Raw genomic sequence first — 25,341 nt, forward strand, 5'->3', positions numbered from 1 at the left:
AGCACTGGGTGCTCCAAATTTGCCCAATTCATTCATTCACTCGTTCATATAATAAATTTTACGGGTGAATTTTACTGAGTGAATTTGAAATATTCATTCACTCAGTAATAGGAACTGTGGATATAATTCCGAGCAGGACAAATGTACTTGCTTTTATTATTCTTACAAATTTATTCTTATTCATTTCAAATAAAAAATTTATTTTTTTGTTTTTTGAAATGGAGTCTCGCTCTGTTGCCCATGCTGGAGTGCAGTGGCATGATTTTGGCTCCCTGCAACCTCCACCTCCCAGGTTCAAGCAATCCTCCTGCCTCAGCACCCCTAGTAGCTGGGATTACAGGCAAGCACCACCATGCCCAGCTAATTTTTTTTTTTTTTTAGACTCCAGGCTGGAGTGCAGTGGCATGATCTCGACTCACCACAACCTCCGCTTCCCAGATTCAAGGGATTCTTCTGCCTCAGCCTCCCAAGTAGCTGGGATTACAGGTATGCGCCATCATGCCTGGCAAATTTTGTATTTTTAATAGAGATGGGGTTTCACCATGTTGGCCAGGCTGGTCTCAAGCTCCCGACCTCAGATGATCCACCCGCCTCAGCCTCCCAAAGGGCTGGGATTACAGGCATGAGCCACTGCACCTAGCCAAAAAACTTTTTTTGTAGAGACAGGGTCTCAATCTGTACCCTAGACTGGAGTGCAGTGATGCAATCATGGCTCACTGCAGCCTCGACTTCCTGGGCTCAAGCCATCCTCCTGCTTCAGCCTTCCTAGTAACTGGAACTACAGGCACAAACCGCCACACCTAGCTAATTTTTTTTTTTGAGACAGAGTTTTGCTCTTGTTGACCAGGCTAGAGTGCAATGATGTGATCTCGGCTAGCTGAAACCTCTGCCTCTCGGGTTCAAGCAATTCTCCTGCCTCAGCCTCCCAAGTAGCTGAGATTACAGGCACGCGCCACCACGCCCGGCTACTTTTTTTGTATTTTTAGTAGAGACAGGGTTTCTCCATGTTGGTCAGGCTGGTCTCGAACTCACGACCTCAGGTGATCCACTCGCCTTGGCCTCCCAAAGTGCTAGGATGACAGGTGTGAGCCACTGCGCCCGGCCACACCTAGCTAATTTTTTTTTTTTTTTGAGATGGAGTCTCGTCCTGTTGCCCAGGCTGGAGTGCAATGGCACAATCTCGGCTCACTGCAACCTCTGCCTCCCAGGTTCAAGCAATCCTGCTGTCTCAGCCTCCCAAGCAACTGGGATTACAGGCATGCACCACCATGCCCAGCTAATTTTTTGTATCTTTAGTAGAGATGGGGTTTCACCATGTTGGCCAGGCTGGTCTCAAACTCTTGACCTCATGATCCGCCTGCCTTGGCCTCCCAAAGTGCTGGGATTACAGGCATGAGCCACAGCGCCTGGCCCACACCTAGCTAATTTTTTTTTTTTTTTTTTGAGACGGAGTGTGGCTTTGTCGCCCAGGCTGGAGTGCAGTGGCGCAATCTCTGCTCACTGCAACCTCTGCCTCCCGGCTTCAAGCAATTCTCTGCCTCAGACTCACAGAGTAGCTGGGATTACAGGCGCCTGCCACCACGCCCAGCTAATTTTTTTTTTTGTATTTTTAGTAGAGATGGGGTTTCACCATCTTGGCCAGGCTGGTCGTGAACTCCTGACCTCGTGATCCACCCGCCTCGGCCTCCCAAAGTGTTGGGATGACAGGCGTGAGCCACTGCACCAGGCCCACCTAGCTAATTTTTTTTTTTTTTTGAGACGGAGTCTCGCTCTGTCGCCCAGGCTGGAGTGCAGTGGCGCGATCTCGGCTCACTGCAAGCTCCACCTCCCGGGTTCACGCCATTCTCCCGCCTCAGCCTCCCGAGTAGCTGGGACTACAGGCACACGACACCATGCCCTGCTAATTTTTTTTGCATTTTTAGTAGAAACGGGGTTTCACTGTGTTAGCCAGGATGGTCTTGATCTCCTGACCTCGTGATCCGCCTGCTTCGGCCTCCCAAAGTGCTGGGATTACAGGCATGAGCCACCGTGCCTGGCCTTTTTTTTTTTTTTGAGATGGAGTCTCGCTCTGTCGCCCGGGCTGAAGTGCAATGGTGCGATCTGGACTCACTGTGTTAGCCAGGATGGTCTTGATCTCCTGACCTCGTGATCCGCTTGCTTCAGCCTCCCAAAGTGCTGGGATTGCAGGCATGAGCCACCGCGCCTGGCCTTTTTTTTTTTTTTTGGGATGGAGTCTCGCTCTGTCGCCCAGGCTGAAGTGCAATGGTGCGATCTGGACTCACTGCAAGCTCCGCCTCCCGAGTTCACACCATTCTCCTGCCTCAACCTCCCAAGTGGCTGGGACTAGAGGCACCTGCCACCACGCCTGGCTAACTTTTTGTTCTTTTAGTAGAGACAGGGTTTCACCATGTTAGCCAGGATGGTCTCGATCTCCTGACCTCGTGATCCACCCACCTTGGCCTCCCAAAGTGCTGGGATTACAGGTGAGAGCCACCGCGCCCGGCCCCACCTAGCTCATTTTTTTTTTTTTTTTTTTTTTTGAGACAGCATCTCGCTCTGTCGCCCAGGCTGGAGAGCAGTGGCGGGATCTCGGCTCACTGCAAGCTCCGCCTCCTGGGTTCACGCCATTCTCCTGCCTCAGACTCCCGAGCAGCTGGGACTATAGGCGCCTGCCACCTCGCCCGGCTAATTTTTTGTATTTTTTAGTAGAGGCGGGGTTTCACCATGTTAGCCAGGATGGTCTCAAACTCCTGACCTCGTGATCCACCCACCTTGGCCTCCCAAAGTGCTGGGATTACAGGCGTGAGCCACCGTGCCCGGCCTACGCCTGGCTAACTTTTTGTACTTTTAGTAAAGACAGGGTTTCACCATGTTAGCCAGGATGGTCTTGATCTCCTGACCTCGTGATCCGCCCGCCTTGGCCTCCCAAAGTGCTGGGATTACAGGCGTGAGCCACTGCACCCGGACCCACCTAGCTAATTTTTACATTTTTTGTAGAGATGGAGTCTCAGTATGTTGCCCAGGCTGTTCTCGAACTCCGGGGCTCAAGCGATCCTCCCCCCTCGGCCCTCCAAAGTACTGGGATTACAGGCGTAGTCTGAGCCACTGTGCCTGGTTTGTGCAGATTAAATGAGTTATTCTGTGCAACGTGGTGTTGGAAGGGAACTTGGATGTAGCTGACTGTCAACCATGTCGCTGAGGAGGAGGATGAAGATGATGATCTGGATGATGATGTGGCAGTTGAGAGCACAGATGCTGGGTTTGATTTTTGACACCACCACACACTGGCTACAAGGCATGGGCTGGTGAATGCACCTGCTGTGCCTCAGTCTCCCCTTATGTTAAATGGGTATAACAGCCATGGTGCCCTCTCCTGCAGTTGCATAGCCAAATACCTGGCATGGCCCCTAGCTCCATGCATGTTTCGTGCACACCAGCTACTGCAGACCCAGATTCCACCCCTTGACTTTCCTTTTTTTTTTCGAAACGGAGTCTCAGTCTGTCACCAGGCTGGAGTGCAGTGGTGCGATCTCAACTCACTGCAACCTCTGCCTCCCAGGTTCAAGCGATTCTCCTGCCTCAGACTCCTGAGTAGGTGGGACTACAGGTGCGCACCACCATGCCCAGCTAATTTTTGTATTTTTATTAGAGACAGGGTTTCACCATGTTGACCAGGATGTTGTCGAACTCTTGACCTCGTGATCCACCCGCCTCGGCCTCCCAAAGTGCGGTAGTTTTGAGGACAGGGCAGAAGGAAAGGGAAAGTAAACCTCAGCCTTGCTCAGAACCACGTTGCTTGGCTGAGGGAGGGAGATGTCCTGCAGGGCCTCCAGGGAGCAAGACAGCCTACCCAGACTTCACCTGTCCTTTCCCCAAACACTACCCCAGCCCCTTTATCAGCCCCTGTAGGTGGGGACTTAGAGAACAGCAGCTATGGGGATCATCCACTTGCCTCTCCATCTGAAATTAACATCAACATTGACAGCAGCACTGCACTTTAATGAAAACATTATCATCTGGGCCAGGAGCAGTGTTTCATGCCTGTATCCCAGCACTTTGGGAAGCCAAGGTGGACAGATCACCTGAGGCCAGGAGTTTGAGACCAGCCTGGCCAACATGGCCAAACCCCGTCTCCACTAAAAATACAAAAAATAGCCGGGCGTGGTGATGCGCGCCTGTAATCCCAGCTACTTGGGAGGCTGAGGCAGCAGAATCACTTGAACTGGGGAGGCAGAGGTTATAGTGAGCCGAGATTGCACCACTGCACTCCAGCCTGGGTGCCAGTGAGACTCTGTCTCAAAAAAATAAATAAATAGAATGAAAAATAAAAAGTTATCATCTGGCACAGGTCTCCTTCGTGCCATCTTATAAAGACAGAAGCAGGGACACAGAGAGGCGAAGGCACCTGCCCAAGCCCACGGCCACAGAGCCAGGAGGCAGTTGACCCAGAATTCAAATCTGAGTCCCGGGATTTAAGAATCTGGTCCCAGTCTGCTTCCACCTGCTTTGCTATATTGCTGGATGCGAATATTACTATTAGTAACACTAACTCTGGCTTAAATGGTGCTCACTGTAAGTGAGGGTGGCCCTAAATGTCGCCCATGCAGGAATCCTCAAGACAGCTCCTTGAATTAGGGAAGCCTATTATCTTTTATTTATTTATTTATTTATTTGAGACAAGGACTTGCTTTGTCACCCAGGCTGCAGTGCAGTGGTGCAATCACGGCTCACTGCAGCCTCAACCTTCTGAACTCAAGAGATCCTCTCACCTAGGCCTCTCCAGTAGCTGGGACTACAGGTGAGCACCACTACTCCCGGCTAATTTTTTTTTTTTTTTTTTGAGACGGAGTCTCGCTCTGTCGCCCAGGCTGGAGTGCAGTGGCGCAATCTCGGCTCACTGCAAGCTCCGCCTCCCGGGTTCACGCCATTCTCCTGCCTCAGCCTCTCCGAGTAGCTGGGACTACAGGCGCCCGCCACCACGCCCGGCTAATGTTTTTGTGTTTTTAGTAGAGAGGGGGTTTCACCGTGGTCTTGATCTCCTGACCTCGTGATCCGCCCGCCTCGGCCTCCCAAAGTGCTGGGATTACAAGCGTGAGCCACCGCGCCCGGCCCTCCCGGCTAATTTTTAAAAATTTTTTTTTTTTTGAAACAGAGTCTTGTCCTGTTGCCCAGGCTGGAGTGCAGTGGCACAATTTCGGCTCACTGCAGGCTCCGCCTCACGGGTTCACGCCCTTCTCCTGCCTCAGCCTCCCGAGTAGCTGGGACTACAGGTGCCCGCCATCAAGCCCGGCTAATTTTTTGTATTTTTAGTAGAGACAGGGTTTCACCATGTTAGCCAAGATGGTCTCGATCTCCTGACCCCATGATCTGCACACCTCGGCCTCTCAAAGTGCTGGGATTACAGGCATGAGCCACCGTGCCTGGTCAATTTTTAAATTTTTTGTAGAGATGGGTCTCGCTACATTGCTCAAGCTGGTCTTGAGCTCCTGGCCTCAAGCCGTCCTGCCACCTCAGACTTCCAAAACCCTGGGATTACAGGCATGAGTCACCTCCCCCAGCTCTATTATCTTCATTTGACAGATAGGGAAACTGAGGCCCTGAAAGGGTAAGTGATTTGTACAATGTCATCCAGTCAGAAGAATCAGAGCTGGGATTTGAGCCCTGGAAAGCACAGTTTTTTGTTTTTTTTTTTGAGACGGAGTCTTGCTCTGTTGCCCAGGCTGGAGTGGAGTGGTGTGATCTCGACTCACTGCAACCTCCGCCTCACGGGTTCAAGTGATTCTTCTGTCTCAGCTTCCCGAGTAGCTGGGACCACAGGTTTGTGCCACCATGCCTGGCTAATTTTTGTACTTTTAGTAGAGATAGGGTTTCGCCATATTGGCCAGGCTGGTCTCAAACTCCTGACCTTGTGATCCGCCCGCATTGCACGTTGGCCTCCCAAAGTGCTGGGATTACAGGCTTGAGCCACTGTGCCCGGCCTTTTTTTTTTTTTTTTTTTTGAGACGGAATTTCACTCTTGTTGCCCATGCTGGAGGGCAATGGTGCAACCTTGGCTCACCATAACCTCCGCCTCCCAGGTTCAAGTGATTCTCCTGCCTCAGCCTCCCAAGTAGCTGGGATTACAGGCACGCACCACCATACCTGGCTAATTTTGTATTTTTAGTAGAGACAAGGTTTCTCCATGTTGGTCAGGCTGGTCTCAAACTCCCGACCTCAGGTGATCCACCCACCTCAGCCTCCCAAAGTGCTGGGATTGCAGGGGTGAGCCACCGCACCTGGCCCTGATTTTTTTTTTTTTTTTTTTTTTTTTGAGGCAGGGTCTCTGTCACCCAGGCTGGAGTGCAGTGGTGTGATCTCAGCTCACTGCAACCTCCCCCTCCCTGGGTTCAAGCAATCAAGCAATTCTCCCACCCCAGCCTCCTGCACAGCTGGGACCACAGGTGTGTGACCACCACACTCAGCTAATTTTTATACTTTTTGGTACAGACAGGTTTTACAATGTCGCCCAGGCTGGTCTCCAACTCGTGGACTTAAGTGGTCCACCCACCTCGGCCTCCCAAAGTGCTGGGATTATAGGCGTGAGCCATCTCGCCAAGCCTAAAGCCCAAGACTTTAGGTTGCTTCTGCCCAAAGGAGGGGAGCGGTCCTTCATGCTCCCAGCAGCTGCCTGCTGAGAAGTTCACCTAGGGGGATGCAGTCACTGCTAGGCCCTCACCCCAGCCTAGACGTTGCTGAAACCTCAAAATAACTAGTCTCCTGGCAGCCGGGCATGGTGGCTCACGCCTGTAACCCTAGCAATTCAGGAGGCTGAGGCGGGTGGATCACCTAAGGTCAGGAGTTTGAGACCAGCCTGGCCAAAATGGTGAAACCCTGTCTGCACTAAAAATACAGAATTAGCCGGGTGTGGTGACGCGTGCCTGTAATCCCACCTACTCAGGAGACTGAGGCAGGAGAATCACTTGAAACCAGGAGGCAGAGGTTGCAGTGAGCCAAGATTGCGCCATTGCACTCCAGTCTGGGGCAATAGAGTGAGAGTCTGTCTCAAAAACAACAACAACAACAACAAAATAAAGGACTCACCTCCTGGGGCCCTGAGATGTTGTCAGGCAGTAAACAGAACCCGAAAGCCTGGGCCCAGTGCCCTGGAATCTGAAACTCCAGGCCTGTTTGGCATGAAAAATTCATGAGCCCAAAAGCTTCCTTGGGGTCAGAGAACAGAGCAGCTCTGTGTGCTGGCTCTGCCTGCCCCGCCTGCCCCACCTCAGTGGTGACCTCCCCCATCCCCCTGAGGCCGTGGCCTTGCTCCTTCTGGATGCCTGGAGCCTCCTCCAGCCTCTCCCAGGGACCATGCCTCTAGGCCCTGTCCACAATCCCTTCTCCACACCACTAAAGAGATCTCTCTGAAACTCACAATTATTTTTTGACTCTCACTCACTCTCACATCCTCTATGGCCCCCCATTGCCCTCCAACCACCCCCACCTGGCACAGACAACTGCTGACCTCTGCCACAGGACACCACCTGAACCTGCTGTCCCAGATACCCTAACTTCCCGAATTTCAGTTCCTCTCCTGCTGTCTCAAGCCATCCTCCCACCTCAGCCTCCCAAGTAGCTGAGCCTACAGACACGTGCCACCACAGCTGGCCACCTTAGCCATTTTGAAGTGCACAGTTCGGTGGCATTAAGCACATTAATGGTCATGCAACTGTCACCACCATCCATCTCCAGAACTTTCTCATCTTCCCAAAGGAAAACTTGTCCCTATGAAACACTCCTCCTCCCCCTCCCAACCCCTGGTACCCACCATTCTTCTTCTTTTTTTTTTTTTTTTAATAATTTTGATTGTGGGGTGGGGGGAGGGGGGAGGGACAGCATTAGGAGATACACCTAATGCTAAATGACGAGTTAATGGGTGCAGGAAATCAACATGGCACATGGATACATATGTAACAAACCTGCACATTGTGCACATGTACCCTAAAACCCTAAAGTATAATAAAAAAATAAATTAATTAAAAAAAATAATAATAATTTTGAGATGGAGTCTCACCCTGTCACAGAGGCTGGAGTGCAGTGGCACAATCTTGGCTCACTGCAGCCTCTGTCTCCTGGGTTCAAGCAATTCTCCTGCCTCAGCCTCCTGAGTAGCTGGGATTACAGGCACACACCACCATGCCCAGCTAATTTTATTTTATTTTTTTATATTTTATTTATTTATTTATTTTTATTATTTTATTATTTTATTTTTTTTTGAGACGGAGTCTCGCTCTGTTGCCCAGGCTGGAGTGCAGTGACGCGATCTTGGCTTACTGCAAGCTCTGTCTCCCAGGTTCACGCCATTCTTCTGCCTCAGCCTCCCAAGTAGCTGGGACTACAGGTGCCTGCCATCACACCCGGCTAATTTTTGCATTTTTAGTAGAGGCAGGGTTTCGCCACATCGGCCAGGCTGGTCTCGAACTCCTGACCTCGAGATCTGCCTGCCTTGGCCTCCCAAAGTGCTGGGATTATAGGCGTGAACCACTATACCCAGCTTTTTTTTTTTCTTTTTTTTTTTTTTTTTTTTTGAGACAGATTCTCACTTTGTCGCCCAGGCTGGAGTGCAGTGGCGCAATCTCAGCTAATTGCAACCTCCTTCTCCTAGTTCAAGCGATTCTCCTGCCTCAGCCTCCCAAGAAGCTGGGATTACAGGCGTCTGCCACCACGCTGGGCTAATTTTTGTATTTTTGGTAGAGACTGGGTTTTGCCATGTTGGCTAGGCTGGCCTCAAACTCCTGACCTCAAGTAATCCACCCACCTCGGCCTCCCAAAGTGCTGGGATTACAGGTGTAAGCCACGCGCCCAGCTGCTCAGGAGTCTGAGGTGGGAGGACCACTGGAGCCCAGAAGATTGAGGCTGCAGTGAGCTATGGTTGCACCGCTGCACTCCAGCCTCGGTGACAAAGCAAGATCCTATCTTAAGAAAAGATTGTGCTGAGCCAGTTCCTGAGAAAACAACAAAATAGAAAGCAAAACTAAAGAAAAAGCAAAAGTTCCTTCCAGCAGAGGTGTGAGAGAAAAAGAAATAAAAAGTCCCCCGTGACACCCCCTTCCCCAATCTTCATCCCTCTCATAACCACTGGCTGATTCAGATCTTTTTCAGTTGGGTTACATGCAGGGGTGTGTGTGTGTGTGTGTGTGTGTGTGTGTGTGTGTGTGTATGTGTGTTGTACCCTCTTTCTCTCTCTTTCTCCCATACCCTATAAGACTATACAACTTGTGGACGGGCACAGTGGCTCTCGCCTGTAATCCCAGAACTTCAGGAGGCAGAGGCGGGTGGGGCACTTGAGGCCAAGAGTTCGAGACCAGCCTGGGCAACATGGCAAAAAGTCTGTCTCTACTAAAAATAAAAAAAACTGGCCAGGCATGGTGGCTCGCACCTGTAATCCCTGCACTTTGGGAGGCTAAGGCCGGTGGATCACCTGAGGTCAGGACTTTGAGACCAGCCTGGCCAACATGATGAAATCCTTCTCTACTAAAAATACAAAAAATTAGCCAGGTATGCTGGCGGATGCCTGTAATCCCAGCTACTCGGGAGTCTGAGGCAGGAGAATTGCTTGAACCCAGGAGACAGAGGTTGCAGTGAGCTGAGCATGGTGGTGCGCACTTGAAATCCCAGCTACTCCAGAGGCTGAGGCACACAAATCGCTTGAATCCAAGAGAAGGAGGTTGCAGTGAGCTGAGTTCGCACCACTGCACTCCAGCCTGGGCAACAGAGAGAGACTCTGTCTTAAATGAAAAAATAAATACAACTTGCTATTATCACTCAACAAGATGACCTGGACCCTACTCCGGAAGGCATGTGGTTGAAGGGGAAGGAAGTGTGTCTTGGGTGTAAAGTCGGACTCCCTGGGTTCAGATCCTTGCAGAGTCACAGGCTCATTATGTTACTGTGGGTAAATTACTTCACCTCTCTGGGTCACTTTCCCCAATTGGAAATGATTATAATGATTTAATATAGAGTGCTTGGGCCAGACGTGGTGTCTCACGCCTGTAATCCCCGCACTTTGGGAGGCCATGGCGGTGGATCATGAGGTCAGGAGATTGAGACCGTCATGGCTAACACGGTGAAACCCCTTCTGCACTAAATATACAAAAAATTAGCTGAGCATGGTGGCGGGTGCCTGTAGTCCCAGCTACTCAGAAGGCTGAGGCAGAAGAATTGCTTGAACCCAGGAGGCAGAGGTTGCAGTGAGCTGAGATCACACCACTGCACTCCAACCTGGCGACAGAGTGAGACTCCATCTCAAAAACAAAAACAAATAAACAATCAACAACAACAACTATATATATATACAAATACACAGAGAGAGAGAGAGAGAGAGAGAGCGCTTTACTGGGTGAGCCAAGATCGCGCCACTGCCCTCCAGCAGCCTGGGTGATAGAGTGAGACCTTGGCTCAAAAAAAAAAAAAGGTGCTTGGCCATCATGGTGGCTCATGCTTGTAATCCCAGCACTTCAAGAGGCCAAGATGGGCAGATCGATTGAGGCTAATGAGACCTGGTCTCTATTTCAAAAAAAAGAAAAAGAGTTAAAAAAATAATATAAAGCATTTAATACCTTGTCTGACACTGGCTAAGCTTTCTATAAACATTCACTCTTTCTTTCCTTTTTTTGTTTTTTTTTTTGAGACCGAGTCTCATTCTGTCACCCAGGCTGGTGTGCAATGCTGCAATCTTGGATCACTGCAACCTCCGACTCCCAGGTTCAAGTGATTCTCCTGCTTCAGCCTCCCAAGTAGCTGGGATTGCATGCATGCGCCACCACACTAGGCTAATTTTGTATTTTTAGTAAAGATGGGATTTCTCCATGTTGGTCGGGCTGGTCTCGAACACCTGACTTCAGGTGACCCGCCTGCCTTGGCCTCCCAAAGTGCTGGAATTACAGGTGTGAGCCACTGTGCCTGGCCTTAGAGACAGGTTTTCATCATGTTGTCCAGGCTAATCTTGAACTCCTAACCTCAAGTGACCCTCCTGCCTCCCAAAGTGCTGGGATCACAGATGTAAGCCACCCCTCCTGGCTGTAAACATTTACTCTTATTATAATCTGCAGGACCACCTCCTTTTTTCTTAAACTATTTTAAAAATTCTCATTTTGAAATGTAACATATTTTTGTTTATTATTATGTATACACACACACACATACATATATATTTGCATCATAAATGTTATTCCCGACATGGGACAGATTCCTTTCATCCCCCAGGTGAATCACATGGTACCCTGGAAAGATCTAGGAAGCCCTCCCTCCCACCATCTCCAGGGAGGTAGTGAGAATGGCAGGTGCTTGGGACTGGGAAGGCTTTGGAGTTTCCCAGCCTACCTCTTCTCCCTTTCTCAACAAAGGATACCTGTTCCCTATTATTCCTCTTATCCACTCTTCCCTTTTTAAAAAACCCCACAAAACCATCATTAGTAAAAAAACAAACAAAACCCCTCCAAATAGTGGGAGTTAGGGGTCCTGGGCTGGGACTCGGGGTTACAGGTCACCAAGGAAGAGGGAAGGGAAGAGAAGGAGGGGCTGTCACTACTGCTGGCTTTCTTCCTTGCTGCATGCTATGGCAACTGTGTGTCGACCTCCTCTGCTGGTAACTGCACGTATGGGAACACTGAGCCCGGAATGAAACAGTCCTTTTTTTTTTTTTTTTTTGAGACAGAGTCTGGCTCTGTCCCCCAGGCTGGAGTGCAGTGGCACCATCTCGGCTCACTGCAAGCTCCGCCTCCCGGGTTCACGCCATTCTCCTGCCTCAGCCTCCCGAGTAGCTGGGACTACAGGCGCCCACCACCACGCCCTGCTAATTTTTTTGTATTTTTAGTAGAGACAGGGTTTCACTATGTTAGCCAGGATGGTCTCGAACTCCTGACCTCGAGATCCGCCCACCTCAGCCTCCCAAAGTGCTAGAATTACAGGCTTGAGCCACCGTGCCCGGCCGAAACAGTCCTTTTAAAATTTTTTTTTTTTTAGGCCGGGCGCGGTGGCTCACGCTTGTAATCCCAGCACTTTGGGAGGCCGAGGCGGGCGGATCACGAGGTCAGGAGATCAAGACCACGGTGAAACCCCGTCTCTACTAAAAATACAAAAAAATTAGCCGGGCGTGGTGGCGGGCGCCTGTAGTCCCAGCTACTCGGAGAGGCTGAGGCAGGAGAATGGCGTGAACCCGGGAGGCGGAGCTTGCAGTGAGCCGAGATCGCGCCACTGCACTCCAGCCTGGGTGACAGAGCGAGACTCCGTCTCAAAAAAAAAAAAAAAAAAAATTTTTTTTTTTTGAGACGGAGTCTCGCTCTGTCACCCAAACTGGAGTGCAGTGGCATTATTTCAACTCACTGCAGCCTCCGCCTCCCAGATTCCAGCAACCCTCCTGCCTCAGCTTCCCAAGTAGCTGGGATTACATGTGCCTGCCACCACATCTGGCTAAGTTTTGTATTTTAGTAGAGATGGGGTTTTGCCATGTTGGCCAGGCTGGTCTCAAACTCCTGACCTCAGGTGATCCACCTGCCTTGGCCTCCCAAAGTGCTGGGATTACAGGCGTGAGCCACTGCACCCAGCCTAGAAGTTCTTCACTGATAAAATGTGAGGATATTTCTCAAGGTGTGTGATACTGATGTCAGCTCGTTCGATGTTGAGATACTGATCCACTGAATGGAGGGTGCCACAGATGTTCCAGTCATTCTTGAGTTCCACGACCACATTCTTGCCCACAAGGGACTTGAAAAAGGAATAGAAGAACATGATGCTGGCGACCTGACCGGGAAGAGCAACACATATTTTATTTATTTATTTATTTGAGACACTGTCTCACTCTTTCACCCAGGCCAGAGTGCAGTGGCGCAATCTTGGCTCACTGCAACCTCCGCCTCCCGGGGTCAAGCAATTCTCTGCCTCAGTCTCCCGAGGAGCTGGGATTACAGGCGCCCGCTGCCATGCCCGTCTAATTTTTTTTTTTTCGGGTATTTTTAGTAGGGACCAGGTTTCACCAAGTTAGTCAGGCTGGTCTTGAACTCCTGACCTTGTGATCCACCCACCTCGGCCTCCCAAAGTGCTGGGATTACAGGCGTGAGCCACCGCTCCGGGCCAGCAACACATATTTTAAAAGGGCAGAAGTCGGTTGGGCGCAGTGGTTTGCGCCTGTAATCCCAGCACTTTGGGAGGCTGAGGTTGGTAGATCACCTGAGGTCAGGAGTTCGAGACCAGCCTGGGCAACATGGCGAAACCCCGTCTCTACTAAAATACAAAAATTGCCACTGCACTCCAGCTTGGGCAACAGAGCAAGATTCTGTCTTAGAAAAAAAAAGCCAGGGGGAGTACAGGGGAGAAGGTCAAGTATTCACAAACTAAACTAAATAACTACAATTCTGTTTCCAGTGCCCAGAAGCTGCTCCTGTCGTCCCAGTAGTTATTACTACCCCAAAAGTCAACCACTGATATATGTTCTGTTACTATAGGTTGATTAGCTATGCCTGTTCTAGAACTTCGGAAAAAAGTGTGTGGCTTTTTTCACACAACATTATGCTTTTTGGGGAGAGATTCATCCATATTTTTGCCTGCATCAATAATTTATTCCTGGACCAGGCACCGTGGCTCACACCTGTAATCTCAGCACTTTAGGAGGCTGAGGCAGGAGGATCACTTGAGACCAGTCTGGGCACCCATAGGGAGACCCTCATCTCTATAAAAATTTAAAAAATTAGCCAGGTATGGCCAGATGCGGTGGCTCACGCCTATAATCCCAGCACTTTTGGAGGCTGAGGGGGGCAGATCACCTGATGTCAGGAGTTCCAGACCAGCCTGACCAACATAGAGAAACTCCGTCTCTACTAAAAATACAAAATTAGCTGGGCGTGGTGATGCATGCCTGTAATCCCAGCTACTCAGAGGCTAAGGCAGGAAAATCACTTGAACTTGGGAGATGGAGGTTGCAGTGAGCTGGGATCATGCCATTGCACCATTGCACTCCAGCCTGAGCAACAAGAGTGAAACTCTATCAAAAAAAAAAGAAAAAAAATTAGCCAGTCATGATAGTGTGTGCCTGTAGTCCCAGCAACAGGAGGCTGAGGCAGGAGGATCACTTGAGCTAAGGAGGTCAGGGCTTCAGTCAGCTATGACTGCATCATCGCACTCCAGCCTGGGCAACAGAGAAAGATCCTGTCCCTAAAAAAAAAAGAAGAAAACGTTCATTCCTTATCACTAAGGAGAATCCCATGGTATGGGTGAAACCCACCATGGTTTGCTTCACCATTGATCTGTTAATGGGCATTTGGGCTGCTCCTAGTTTTTTTGCCCATTACGAATAAGGATACTATAAAGCTGCCATGAACATTTATATGAATGTGGGTTTTTTCTTTTCTTCACTTATACTTTTTCTTGGGTATATACCTAGGAGTGCAATTTCTAGGGTATTAACTTTGCAAGAAACTGCCAGATCGTTTTCCAACTGGTTGTGGCATTTTACATTCTCACCAACAGTGTAGGAGAGCCCCCATATGCTTCCCATCTTCCTCAACACTTGGTTCGACCAGTCTTTTTAATTTTAGCTATTCAGGTGGGTGTGCAATGGTATCTCATCGAGGTTTTGATTTACATTTCCCTGATGACTTCGTGCTTTATTCTTTTTTCTTTCTTTTTTTTTGGGGGGGGGGACAGGGTCTCACTCTGTCACCCAGGCTGGAGTGCAGTGATGTTTTCACCCATTTTTCTTTCTTTCTTTTTTTTTTTCTTTTTGAGACAGAGTTTCGCTTTTTGCCCAGTTCTGTTGCCCAGGCTGGAGTGCAATAGCGTCATCTCAGCTCACCGCAACCTCCACCTCCTGGGTTCAAGCGATTCTCCTCCTCAGCCTCCCGAGTAGCTGGGATTACAGGCATGTGCCACCATGCCAGGCTAATTTTTTGTATTTTTAGTAGAGACGGGGATTCTCCACGTTGGTCAGGCTGGTCTCGAACTCCCAACTTCAAGTGATCCGCCCGCCTCGGCCTCCCAAAGTGCTGGGATTACAGGCGTGAGCCTCCGCACCCGGCCTGTTTTCACCCATTTTTTCCACAGTAACTGTCAAGGCTGCAGGGAACACCCCTTGGTTACTACATCCCATGCACACACATCTGCAGTAGTTTGTCCAGGGGCAGTGCCAGACAGGAATCGCACCAGGTGAACATGACTTGGATTTACTCTTTCTGCCAGGAAACATTCTGCTTCAAAGCATTCACTCACCTGATTTTATGTTATCAAACTCTAAAATTCTTACCAATCTGATAAATGAAAATGGCATCTTTTGGTATGTTCAGTGGTACACGGTGATCAATATTTACCTAACAATTATTTATCTATCCATCTTTTATTATTATTATTATTATTTTATCTTATTTTATTTTTTGAGACGGAGTCTTGCTCTGTCGCCCAGGCTGGAGTGCAGTGGCACGATCTCGGCTCACTGCACGCTCCGCCTCCCGGGTTCACGCCATTCTCCTGCCTCAGCCTCCCGAGTAGCTGGGATTACAGGTGCCCGCCACCACGCCCGGCTAATGTTTTGTATTTTTTTTTTTTTTTTTTTTTGAGACGGAGTCTCGCTCTGTCCCCTAGGCTGGAGTGCAGTGGCACGATCTCGGCTCACTGCAACCTCTGCCTCCCGGGTTCACGCCATTCTCCTGCCTCAGCCTCTCCGAGTAGCTGGGACTACAGGCGCCTGCCACCACGCCCGGCTAATTTTTTGTATTTTTAGTAGAGACGGGGTTTCACCATGGTCTCGATCTCCTGACCTCGTGATCCGCCCGCCTCGGCCTCCCAAAGTGCTGGGATTACAAGCGTGAGCCACCGCGCCCGGCCTATGTTTTGTATTTTTAGTAGAGACGGGGTTTCAACGTGTTAGCCAGGATGGTCTCGATCTCCTGACCTCGTGATCCGCCTGCCTCGGCCTCCCAAAGTGCTGGGATTACAAGCGTGAGCCACCGCGCCCGGCCTATTATTATTATTAATTCTTATTATTTTGAGACAGGGTTGCCCAGGCAGTGGCACAATCATAGCTCACTGCAGCCTCAAACTCCTGGACTCAAGTGATCCTCCTACCTCAGCCTCCCGAATAGCTGAATTACAAGTGTGCATCACCAAGCCCAGCTAATTTTTTAAATTTTTTGTACAGACGAGGGTCTTCCTATGTTGCCCAGGCTGGTCTGGAACTCTTTGGCCCAAGCTATCCTCCCGCCTCAGCCTCCGGAGTGTCTGGAATTACAGGCCCGCGCCACCACCCCCAGCCTCAATATCTCCTTGACGATGAAATGCATAGATTAATGAATGAATGACAGACCTCTGTTTGCTCACCGTGCACACCCTCAAGAGGGTTACTTGAGAGCCAAGACTGGAAACAAAGGTTGGGGCCCCACCCCTCCCGGGCCAGGCCCCGCCCCCGGTCCACCGCCCTCTCCCGCTCGAGGGTCCCATTGGAGGAGGCGCGCGGGGGCTGGCCCGGCGGGCGGGGCGGGGCCGGGGCCCGGGGCGGGGCGCTGCAGCCCGCGGAGCCTCCCGCCCGCCCGGGCTGGGGTCGCGCTGGCTCGGACTCCGCTCCCCGCCCCGCCGCGGCCATGGAGGACGAGCGGAAAAACGGAGCCTACGGTAGGAGCCGCCTCCGGTCAGGGGCCGCCTCTGCTGACTTGGGGGTGGGAGGACCTTGAGCCAGGGGGACATCTGAGACCCTAGGCACCTGCGCTGCCGCTGGAGGGCCCTCCGCGCTCGGGCCCCCGCATCCGACACTGCGCGGATCCCACGCCCCTGCTCTAACCGGGTCGCCCCGCGTCCCCTCCCCGGGAGCCCCAGCTCCCCCTCTGGCTGATGGGCCGGGGCTCACGGCGCATGCTCTGCCCGGGGAGGTCCCGTTATCTGGGCGGCTCAGATGGCGGGCGGGGGAGGGGAGGCGCGGCGATCCGGGCTCGGAAAAGAGACAGGGCCCTGACCTCCTCAAATCCCCCTCCTCTTCCAAACCCTTTTGTCCACTTCTTCCTCCTGCCCTTTTCCGCCAGAAGTAGCCGTCCGGGGCTTTTGGCCAGATGGGGAAACTGAGGCAAGACTGGGCAGACCGAATACCCAGCTGAGAGCCCACCGGGTCTGGCCAGCCGCCTGGAAACGGCGGAAAGAAGGGCGCCTTTGGTGAGGGGGCAGGAAGGAAGCAGGAAACAATTGAGAAACTTTCCCCTCCCTGTGCAAGGGGCTGGGGGGCTCCCACCTCCCATTTCGAGAGGTGCTGGCGACTGGAACTTCCTCCGGCCAGCCTCTTGGGGCGACCTCAGGCATTTGGCCCCGGGGATGGGCCCAGGATGTGGGCTTCTCTATCACCAGCGCCCTGTGGTGCCGCCCTCCCCTGGATTCCCGCGGTGGGGGGAGTTGCCATCCTCAGTTTCTCCTTTCTCTTCTCCATTTTGGGTCCCTAAGACCCAACTCAGCCCCAGCCCCACGTGATACTACCCTGGGGGCAAAGAAGCACTGTCACGCCCCTCTTTGTGTGACAAGAACTTCCTGGAAACTGTGACACTGAAGGGCCCTGGGGAGGGGGCCGGAAACTGCTCGAAATATTCAAGAAAAACGAGTTGGGTAGAGCTGTGCCTCCCTGCCCCCAGGGACTGTATGGCCTCAGGAGGCTGCCGGGAGAGACAGATCAGGGAGGCTGGGACTTTCCCTGCAGAGCCCAGCCAAGGGGAGGCAGCAGGACCTGGCCACCTCCCAGCACCCTCTCCCCGATTGAAGCTGCCAGCCCAGTCCCCTGGAGGGACCCCCTTGGTCTTGATTTGGGCTCAAACCCCAGCCCCAGCGGCTTCGGGTGCTGTGTGTCCCTTGGGTGTGGCAGGCTGTCTCTGACCTGAGAGTCTCAGCCTGAGGTTCCAGCCAGGTCTTGCCTGCTTGTGGGCAGCATCTGAGGGGGTCTTGGGTCTCTATGAAGTTTGGCTGGGACAGGGACGAGGGGCAGAATGGATAATGATATGATTCATCCAGCCTTGAATTTGGCCAAAGGATGGAATTGAGCTGTGGTCGGAGCTAGGCAGACCTCCCAGGCCCACACATGAGACAGGGGACCCTGCTAGACAGGGCCTGTGCTGGGCTTAAGGGAGTACCTTCAATCAACAAATATTTATTAAGCAAGATTTAGGCAGGGGTCTAGACACTGGAAACCCAGCAGTGAATAGACTGGTGAAATCCTTGACCGCAGGGAGTAGTCAAGGGAAGGAATGTGTAATTTTAGGTTGTTGTAAGTTGTGAAGCAAAGAACGAGACATCGTGTGATCTTGTGTGGCAAAAACAGCAGCGATTATTTTAGGTTACTAAGGGCTGGAGGTTGAGCCAGCCGTGGGAAGATTTAGGGGAAGTGTGTTTCACACAGAAAGAACAGCAAACAAACCATATAGTTACTTAATTATATTTTGCCTTGGGGCCAGAGGGGGCATCTGGTTTGATTGCTTGAAGTAGGGGTTTTGCTTAGCTTGGAAGTAGTTTCTTCACATCAGAACCAAAAACCTGGGGGTCTTGGACTGGCCCATGAAGTCCCTGATAGATGAAGGGAGCTTTCCCCTGGGGATGGTGTGGAAGAGTGGCTCACTCATCCTACGCTCCTGCCCCAGTGGCTTCCCATCGGTCATGAGTTTAGGGGCTGACATCAGACAAACCCAGGCTCAAATCCTGGCTCGACACTTAGGAGCCATGTGACCCTGGCTGAGTCCGTGACCTCTCTGAAGCTCTGTGTCTTCGTCTATAGGACTCAGAGGACCACACTCTACTGGTAGGGGAAGCATTTTGCATAGGCTGGCAAGCTTGATGTGCTCAGGAGGCCTCTGGGGCTGGTATTGCTGGGGACATGGCTTTCCTGTGAGCTGATGGAGAAGTAACCCAAGGCATTGACTTGGGTGAGACCAGGTTGGGCAGGAAGCGCATTCCTCAGCAGAGATCATATCTAGAGGAAGGCAGCAGTTCCAAGGGAAATGGGGAAATGGCTCTGGGCCCCGGCGGATGTCAGCAATGGGCACTGCCATCCTTCCCAGCCAGCCCACCCTTGGTAAGAGCAGTGCAGAAAAAGATTCTGCAATCCAAAACAATAAATTCTGACCACGGAGAAATAAAACTGGGGTCGGGGGGACAGTAGTGATGCTATTTAAAAAACAGACTCTTGCCAGGTACGATGGCTCACACCTGTAATCCCAGCACTTTAGGAGGCCGAGGCTGGGGAATCACGAGGTCACGAGATCAAGACAATCCTGGCTACCACAGTGAAACCCTGTCTCTACAAAAAATAGAAAAAATGCCAGGCACAGTGGTTCATGCCTGTAATCCCAGCACTTTGGAAGGCCAAGGCGGGTGGATCACCTGAGGTCGGGAGTTCAAGACCAGCCTGACCAACATGGTGAAACCCCATCTCTACTAAAAATACAAAATTAGCCAGGTGTGGTGGTGCATGCCTGTAATCCCAGCTACTCCAGAGGCTGAGGCAGGAGAATCGCTTCAACTTGGGAGGCAGAGGTTGCGGTGAGCTGAGATTGTGCCATTGCACTCCCGCCTGGGCAAAAAGAGTGAAATTCAGTCTCAAAATATATAAATTAATTAATTAACAAGTAAATAAATAATAAAAATACAAAAAGTTAGTGTGCCTATATTCCCAGCTACTCGGGAGGCTGAGGCAGAGAATTGCTTCAACCTGGGAGGCAGAGGTTACAGTGAGCCAAGATGGTACCACTGCACTCCAGCCTAGGTGACAGAGTGAGACTCCATCTCAGAAAAAAAAAAAGGACTCTTGGCCCAGCAAGGATTATAGACTCACGCCTGTAATCCCAGCACTTTGAGAGGCAGAGGTTTCAGTGAGCCAAGATGGTACCACTGCACTCCAGCCTAGGTGACAGAGTGAGACTCCGTCTCAAAAAAAAAAAAAGGACTCTTGGCCCAGCAAGGATTACAGACTCACGCCTGTAATCCTAGCACTTTGAGAGGCTGAGGTGGGTGGGTCACTTGAGGTCAGGAGATCAAGGCCAGCCTGGCCAACATGATGAAACACCGTCTCTATTAAAAATATAAAAATTAGGCCGGGCGCGGTGGCTCACGCCTGTAATCCCAGCACTTTGGGAAGCTGAGGGGGGCAGATCACGAGGTCAGGAGATCGAGACCATCTTGGCTAACATGGTGAAACCCCGTTTCTATTAAAAATACAAAAAATTAGCCGGGCGCGGAGGCGGGCGCCTGTAGTCCCAGCTACTCGGGAGGCTGAGGCAGGAGAATGGCGTGAACCCGGGAGGCAGAGGTTGCGGTGAGCCGAGATTGTGCCACTGCACTCCAGCTTGGGCAACAGAGCAAGACTCCATCTCAAAAAAAAAAAAAAAAAAAAAAAAAAAATATATATATATATATATAGGGCCGGGCGCGGTGGCTCAAGCCTGTAATCCCAGCACTTTGGGAGGCCGAGGTGGGCGGATCACGAGGTCAGGAGATCGAGACCATCCTGGCTAACACGGTGAAACCCCGTCTCTACTAAAAATACAAAAAATTAGCCCGGCGTGTTGGCGGGTGCCTGTAGTCCCAGCTACTCGGGAGGCTGAGGCAAGAGAATGGCGTGAACCCGGGAGGCGGAGCTTGCAGTGAGCCGAGATCACGCCACTGCACTCCAGCCTGGGGGACAGAGCAAGACTCCGTCTCAAAAAAAAAAAAAAAAAAACAAAAAAACAAAATATATATATATATATATATATATATATATATATATATATATATAAATTAGCCAAGCGTGGTGGTGCACATCTGTAATCCCAGCTACTTGGGAGGCTAAGACAGGAGAACTGATTGAACCTGGGAGGCAGAGGTTGCAGTGAGCTGAGATGGTGCCACTGCACTCCAGCCTGGGCTATGGAGTGAGACTCCATCTCAAAAAACAACAAAAACCAGACTCTGGCTGGGCAGTCACTGATGCCTATAATACCAGCACTTTGGGAATCCCAGGTGGGAGGATCACTTGAGCCCATGAGTTTGAGACCAGCCTGAGCAATATAGTGAGACTCTGTCTCTACAAAAAGATTTAAAAATTAACTGAGTGTGGTGGTGCTCAACTGTATTCCAGCTATTTGGGAGGCTGAGGTGGGAGGATTGCTTGAGCCCAGGGGGCAGAGGTTACAGTGAGCAAAGATAGTGCCACTGCACTCCGGCCTGGATGACAGAGGAAGGCCCTATCTCAAAATAAAAAGCAGATTCCCTGGTCCCATTTGCTAGAATACAATTCTGCCTGCAGTGAGGCCCTGGCACCTGATTTAAATATATATAGATATATACACATGGCCGGGTGTGGTGGCTCACGCCTGTAATCCCAGCACTTTGGGAGGCTGAGGCAGGTGGATCACCTGAAGTCAGGAGTTCAAGACCAGCCTGACCAACATGGCGAAACCCTGTCTCTACTAAAAATACAAAAATTGGTTGGGCACAGTGGCTCATGCCTCTAATATCAGCACTTTGGGAGGCTGAGGTGAGTGGATCACCTGAGGTCTGGAGTTTGAGACCAGCCTTACCAATATCGTGAAACCCTGTCTCTACTAAAAATACAAAAATTTTCTTGGAATGGTGACGTGCACCTGTAGTCCCAGCTATGTGGGAGGCTGAGACAGGAGAATTGCTTGAACCCAGGAGGCAGAGGTTGCAGTGAGCTGAGATCATGCCATTTCACTCCAGCCTGGATAACAAGGGTGAAACTCCATCTCAAAAAATAATTATATATATATTAAAAATATATATATACACATATACATATGTATGTATGTAAGTATGTATGTATGAAAAGGTAGTTACTTGCGGCTATTTTTTTTTTTTGAGACAGAGTCTCGCTCTGTCGCCCAGGCTGGAGTGCAGTGGTGCAATCTTGGCTAACTGCAAGCTCCGCCTTCCGGGTTCATGCCCTTCTCCTGCCTCAGCCTCCCGAGTAGCTGGGACTACAGGCGTCCGCCACCACGCCCAGCTAATTTTTTTTTTTTTTTTTTTTTTTAGACAGAGTCTCGCTCTGTCGCCCAGACTGGAGTACAGTCAGTGGCGCGATCTCTGCTCACTGCAAGCTCCGCCTTCTGGGTTCACACCATTCTCCTGCCACAGCCTCCCGAGTAGCTGGGACTACAGGAGCCCACCACCACGCCCGGTTAATTTTTTTGTATTTTTAGTAGAGACGGGGTTTCACCATGTTAGCCAGGATGGTCTCGAACTCCTGACCTTGTGATCCGCCCGCCTCGGCCTCCCAAAGTGCTGGGATTACAGGCGTGAGCCACCGCGCCCGGCCTCTTGTGGCTATTTTCTTTGAAAGGGATAATACGTTCACATGCTTTAAATACAAAAGATACAAAAGATGTTATGGCTTTTTGATGCAAGTTTCCCTCTTGCTCTCTCATCCCAGACCATACTTTATTCTTTGTTGTTGTTATTTATACACAGGGTCTCACTCTGTCACCCAGGCTGGGCTAGAGTGCAGTGGTACAATCATAGCTCACTGCAGCCTCAAATTCCTGGGCTCAAGTGATCCTCCTGCTTCTGCCTCCTGTGTAGTTGAGACTACAGGTGCGTGCAGTGATACTCATTTTTTTTTTTTTTTTTAGGGGTAGGGTCTCACCATGTTGCCCAGGCTGGTCGTGAACTCCTGGCTAAAGCAATCCTCCTGTACTGGCCTCCCAAAGTGCTAGGATTATAGGTGTGGGCCACCACACCCAGCGTTTTTTTGTTTATTTGTTTTGCCTAATATATATTGGAGATGATCTCATGTCAGCACCTCCAAAGCTTCCTCAATCATTTATTATTATTATTGTGTTTTTTTTTTTGAGATGGAGTCTCACTCTGTTGCTCAGGCTGGAGTGCAGTGGCGTGATCTCGGCTCACTGCAAGCTCCGCCTCCCAAGTTCACGCCATTCTCCTGCCTCAGCCTCCCGAGTAGCTGGGACTACAGGCACCTGCCACTGTGCCTGCCACTGCGCCCGGCTAATTTTTTGTATTTTTAGTAGAGACGGGGTTTCACCGTGGTCTCGATCTCCTGACCTCGTGATCTGCCCGCCTCGGCCTCCCAAAGTGCTGGGATTACAGGCGTGAGCCACTGCGCCCGGCCACCCCATTTCTGCTAAAAATAAAAAAATTAGCTGGGCATGGTGGCGTGCACCTCTAGTCCCAGCTACTTGGGAGGCTGAGGCAGGAGAATCGCTTGAACCCAGGAGTGAGCCGAGATTGCGCCACTGCACTCCAGCCTGGGCGACAGAGCGATACTCTGTCTCAAAAAAAAAAAAAAAAAAAAGGAACAGGGTCTTGCTATGTTGCCTTGCCTAGCCTGGCACTCCTGAGTTGAAGGGATCCTCCCGCCTCAGCCTCCCTAGTAGCTGGGACTGATTACAGGTGTGTGCCATGGCGCCCAGCACAATCTTTTTTCACGGTAGCATAGAATGGTACATTTGTGGATGGACTGTCTTTTATTTAGCCAATCAAAGGGAATATTTATTTTAAACTTTTTTTTGAAGTAGGAAATACATACATAAAAGGGCATAGATTCTAAATATATGAGGCTGCAGGAGCTTTCACAAGGTGAACACCTCATCTGGCCAGCAACCAGATGAGGAAAAAAGAACATTTCCAGGGCCCTGTTATGTGCAAGGAGGGCCTATTTGTATTATTATTATTTTATTTATATATATATATATATTTTTTTTTTTTTTTTTTTCTTTCGAGACGGAGTCTCGCTCTGTCACCCAGGCTGGAGTGCAGTGGCGCAGTCTCGGCTCACTGCAAGCTCCGCTTCCCGGGTTCACGCCATTCTCCTGCCTCAGCCTCTCCGAGTAGCTGGGACTACAGGCGCCCGCCACCACGCCCGGCTAATTTTTTTGTATTTTTAGTAGAGACGGGGTTTCACCGTGGTCTCGATCTCCTGACCTCGTGATCCGCCCGCCTCGGCCTCCCAAAGTGCTGGGATTACAAGCGTGAGCCACCGCGCCCGGCCTATTTTTTTTTTTTTTAATTTGAGACGGGGTCTCACTCTGTCACCCAGGGTGAAGTGCAGTGATACAATCTCGGCTCACTGCAACCTGTGCCTCCTGGGTTTAAGCAATTCTCCTGCCTCAGCCTCCCAAGGACCTGGGACTACAAGGTTCGAGTTACCATGTCCGATTAATTTTTGTATTTTTTGTAGGGATTGGGTTTTGTCATGTTGCCCAGGCCGGTCTGGAACTCCTGGGCTCAAGCTATCCACGTGCTTCAGCCTGCCAGAGTGCTGGGGCTAGAGGCGTGAGCCACTGCACCCAGCCTACCTTTTTTTTTTTTTTTTTTTTTTTTGAGATGGAGTCTTGCTCTGTCACCTAGGCTGGAGAGCAGTGGTGCCATCTCAGCTCACTGCAAACTCTGCCTCCTGGGTTCAAGCGATTCTTCTGCCTCAGCCTCCCCAGTAGCTGGGATTACAGGCACGTGCCACCACGCCCGGCTAATTTTTGTATTTTTGGTAGAGATGGGGTTTCACCATATTGGCCAGGCTGGTCTTGAACTCCTGACCTTCTGATCTGCCCACTTTGGCCTCCCAAAGTGCTGAGATTACAGGCGTGAGCAACCACACCCGGCCCAGCCTACATTTTAAATTGAAGTATAATTTGGTTTGTTTTTGTTGCTTTTTAATTTTTTTTCAAGACAGAGTCTTGCTCTGTCACCCAGGCTGGAGTGTAGTGGCATGATCTCAGCTCACTGCAACCTTCGCCTCCTGGGTTCAAGCGATTCTTCTGCCTCAAGCTCCTGAGTAGCTAGGATTACAGGTGCACCTCACTACGTCCAGCTACTTTTTGTATTTTTAGTAGAGACTGGGTTTCGCCATGTTGGTCAGGCTGGTCTCAAACTCCTGACCTCAAGTGATCCACCTGCCTCAGCCTCCCAAAATACTGGGATTACAGGCAAAAGCCACTGTGCCTGGCGAAGTATAATTTACATACTAAAAAAACCACACGTTATTAGTCTTTTTGTAGAGATGGAGTCTTGCTGTGTTGTCCAGGCTGGTCTTGAAATCCTGGGCTCAAGTGATTCTCCCACCTCAGCCTCTCAAGGTACTGAGATTACAGGTGTAAGCCACCATGCCCAGCCCATAACTCTTTTTAAATGTACAGATCTATGATGTTACTCTTATTTATTTATTTATTTACTTTTTGGCACAGAGTCTCTCTCTGTTGCCCAGGCTGAAGGACAGGGCACAATCTCAGCTGACAGCAGCCTCTGCCTCTTGGGTTCAAGTTATTCTCCTGCCTCAGCCTCCCGAATAGCTGGGATTATAGAAATGCACAACTATGCCTGGCTAATTTTTGTATTTTTAGTAGA

The 25,341-nt window shown here is 50.6% G+C and overlaps 1 protein-coding gene and 1 pseudogene across 2 annotated transcripts in view; one reads left to right on the plus strand and one right to left on the minus strand.

Moving 5' to 3' along the window:
- Positions 1-11,359: 11,359 nt before the first annotated feature.
- LOC129460187 (U6 snRNA-associated Sm-like protein LSm2) lies at positions 11,360-16,178 on the minus strand (annotated as a pseudogene).
- A 316-nt stretch (positions 16,179-16,494) lies between these two features.
- Positions 16,495-25,341, plus strand: part of SLC44A2 (solute carrier family 44 member 2 (CTL2 blood group)) — a 46,375-nt gene continuing 37,528 nt past the window's right edge. For both annotated transcript variants that reach the window (XM_055238527.2, XM_055238529.2), the window contains exon 1: positions 16,495-16,632. In XM_055238527.2, coding sequence (XP_055094502.1) covers positions 16,602-16,632 — 31 coding nt within the window. In that variant the 5' untranslated portion in view covers positions 16,495-16,601. The remainder of the gene's footprint in view (positions 16,633-25,341) is intronic.

The sequence above is a fragment of the Symphalangus syndactylus genome, chromosome 13 (genome assembly GCF_028878055.3).
Source record: "Symphalangus syndactylus isolate Jambi chromosome 13, NHGRI_mSymSyn1-v2.1_pri, whole genome shotgun sequence".
Lineage (NCBI taxonomy): Eukaryota > Metazoa > Chordata > Mammalia > Primates > Hylobatidae > Symphalangus > Symphalangus syndactylus.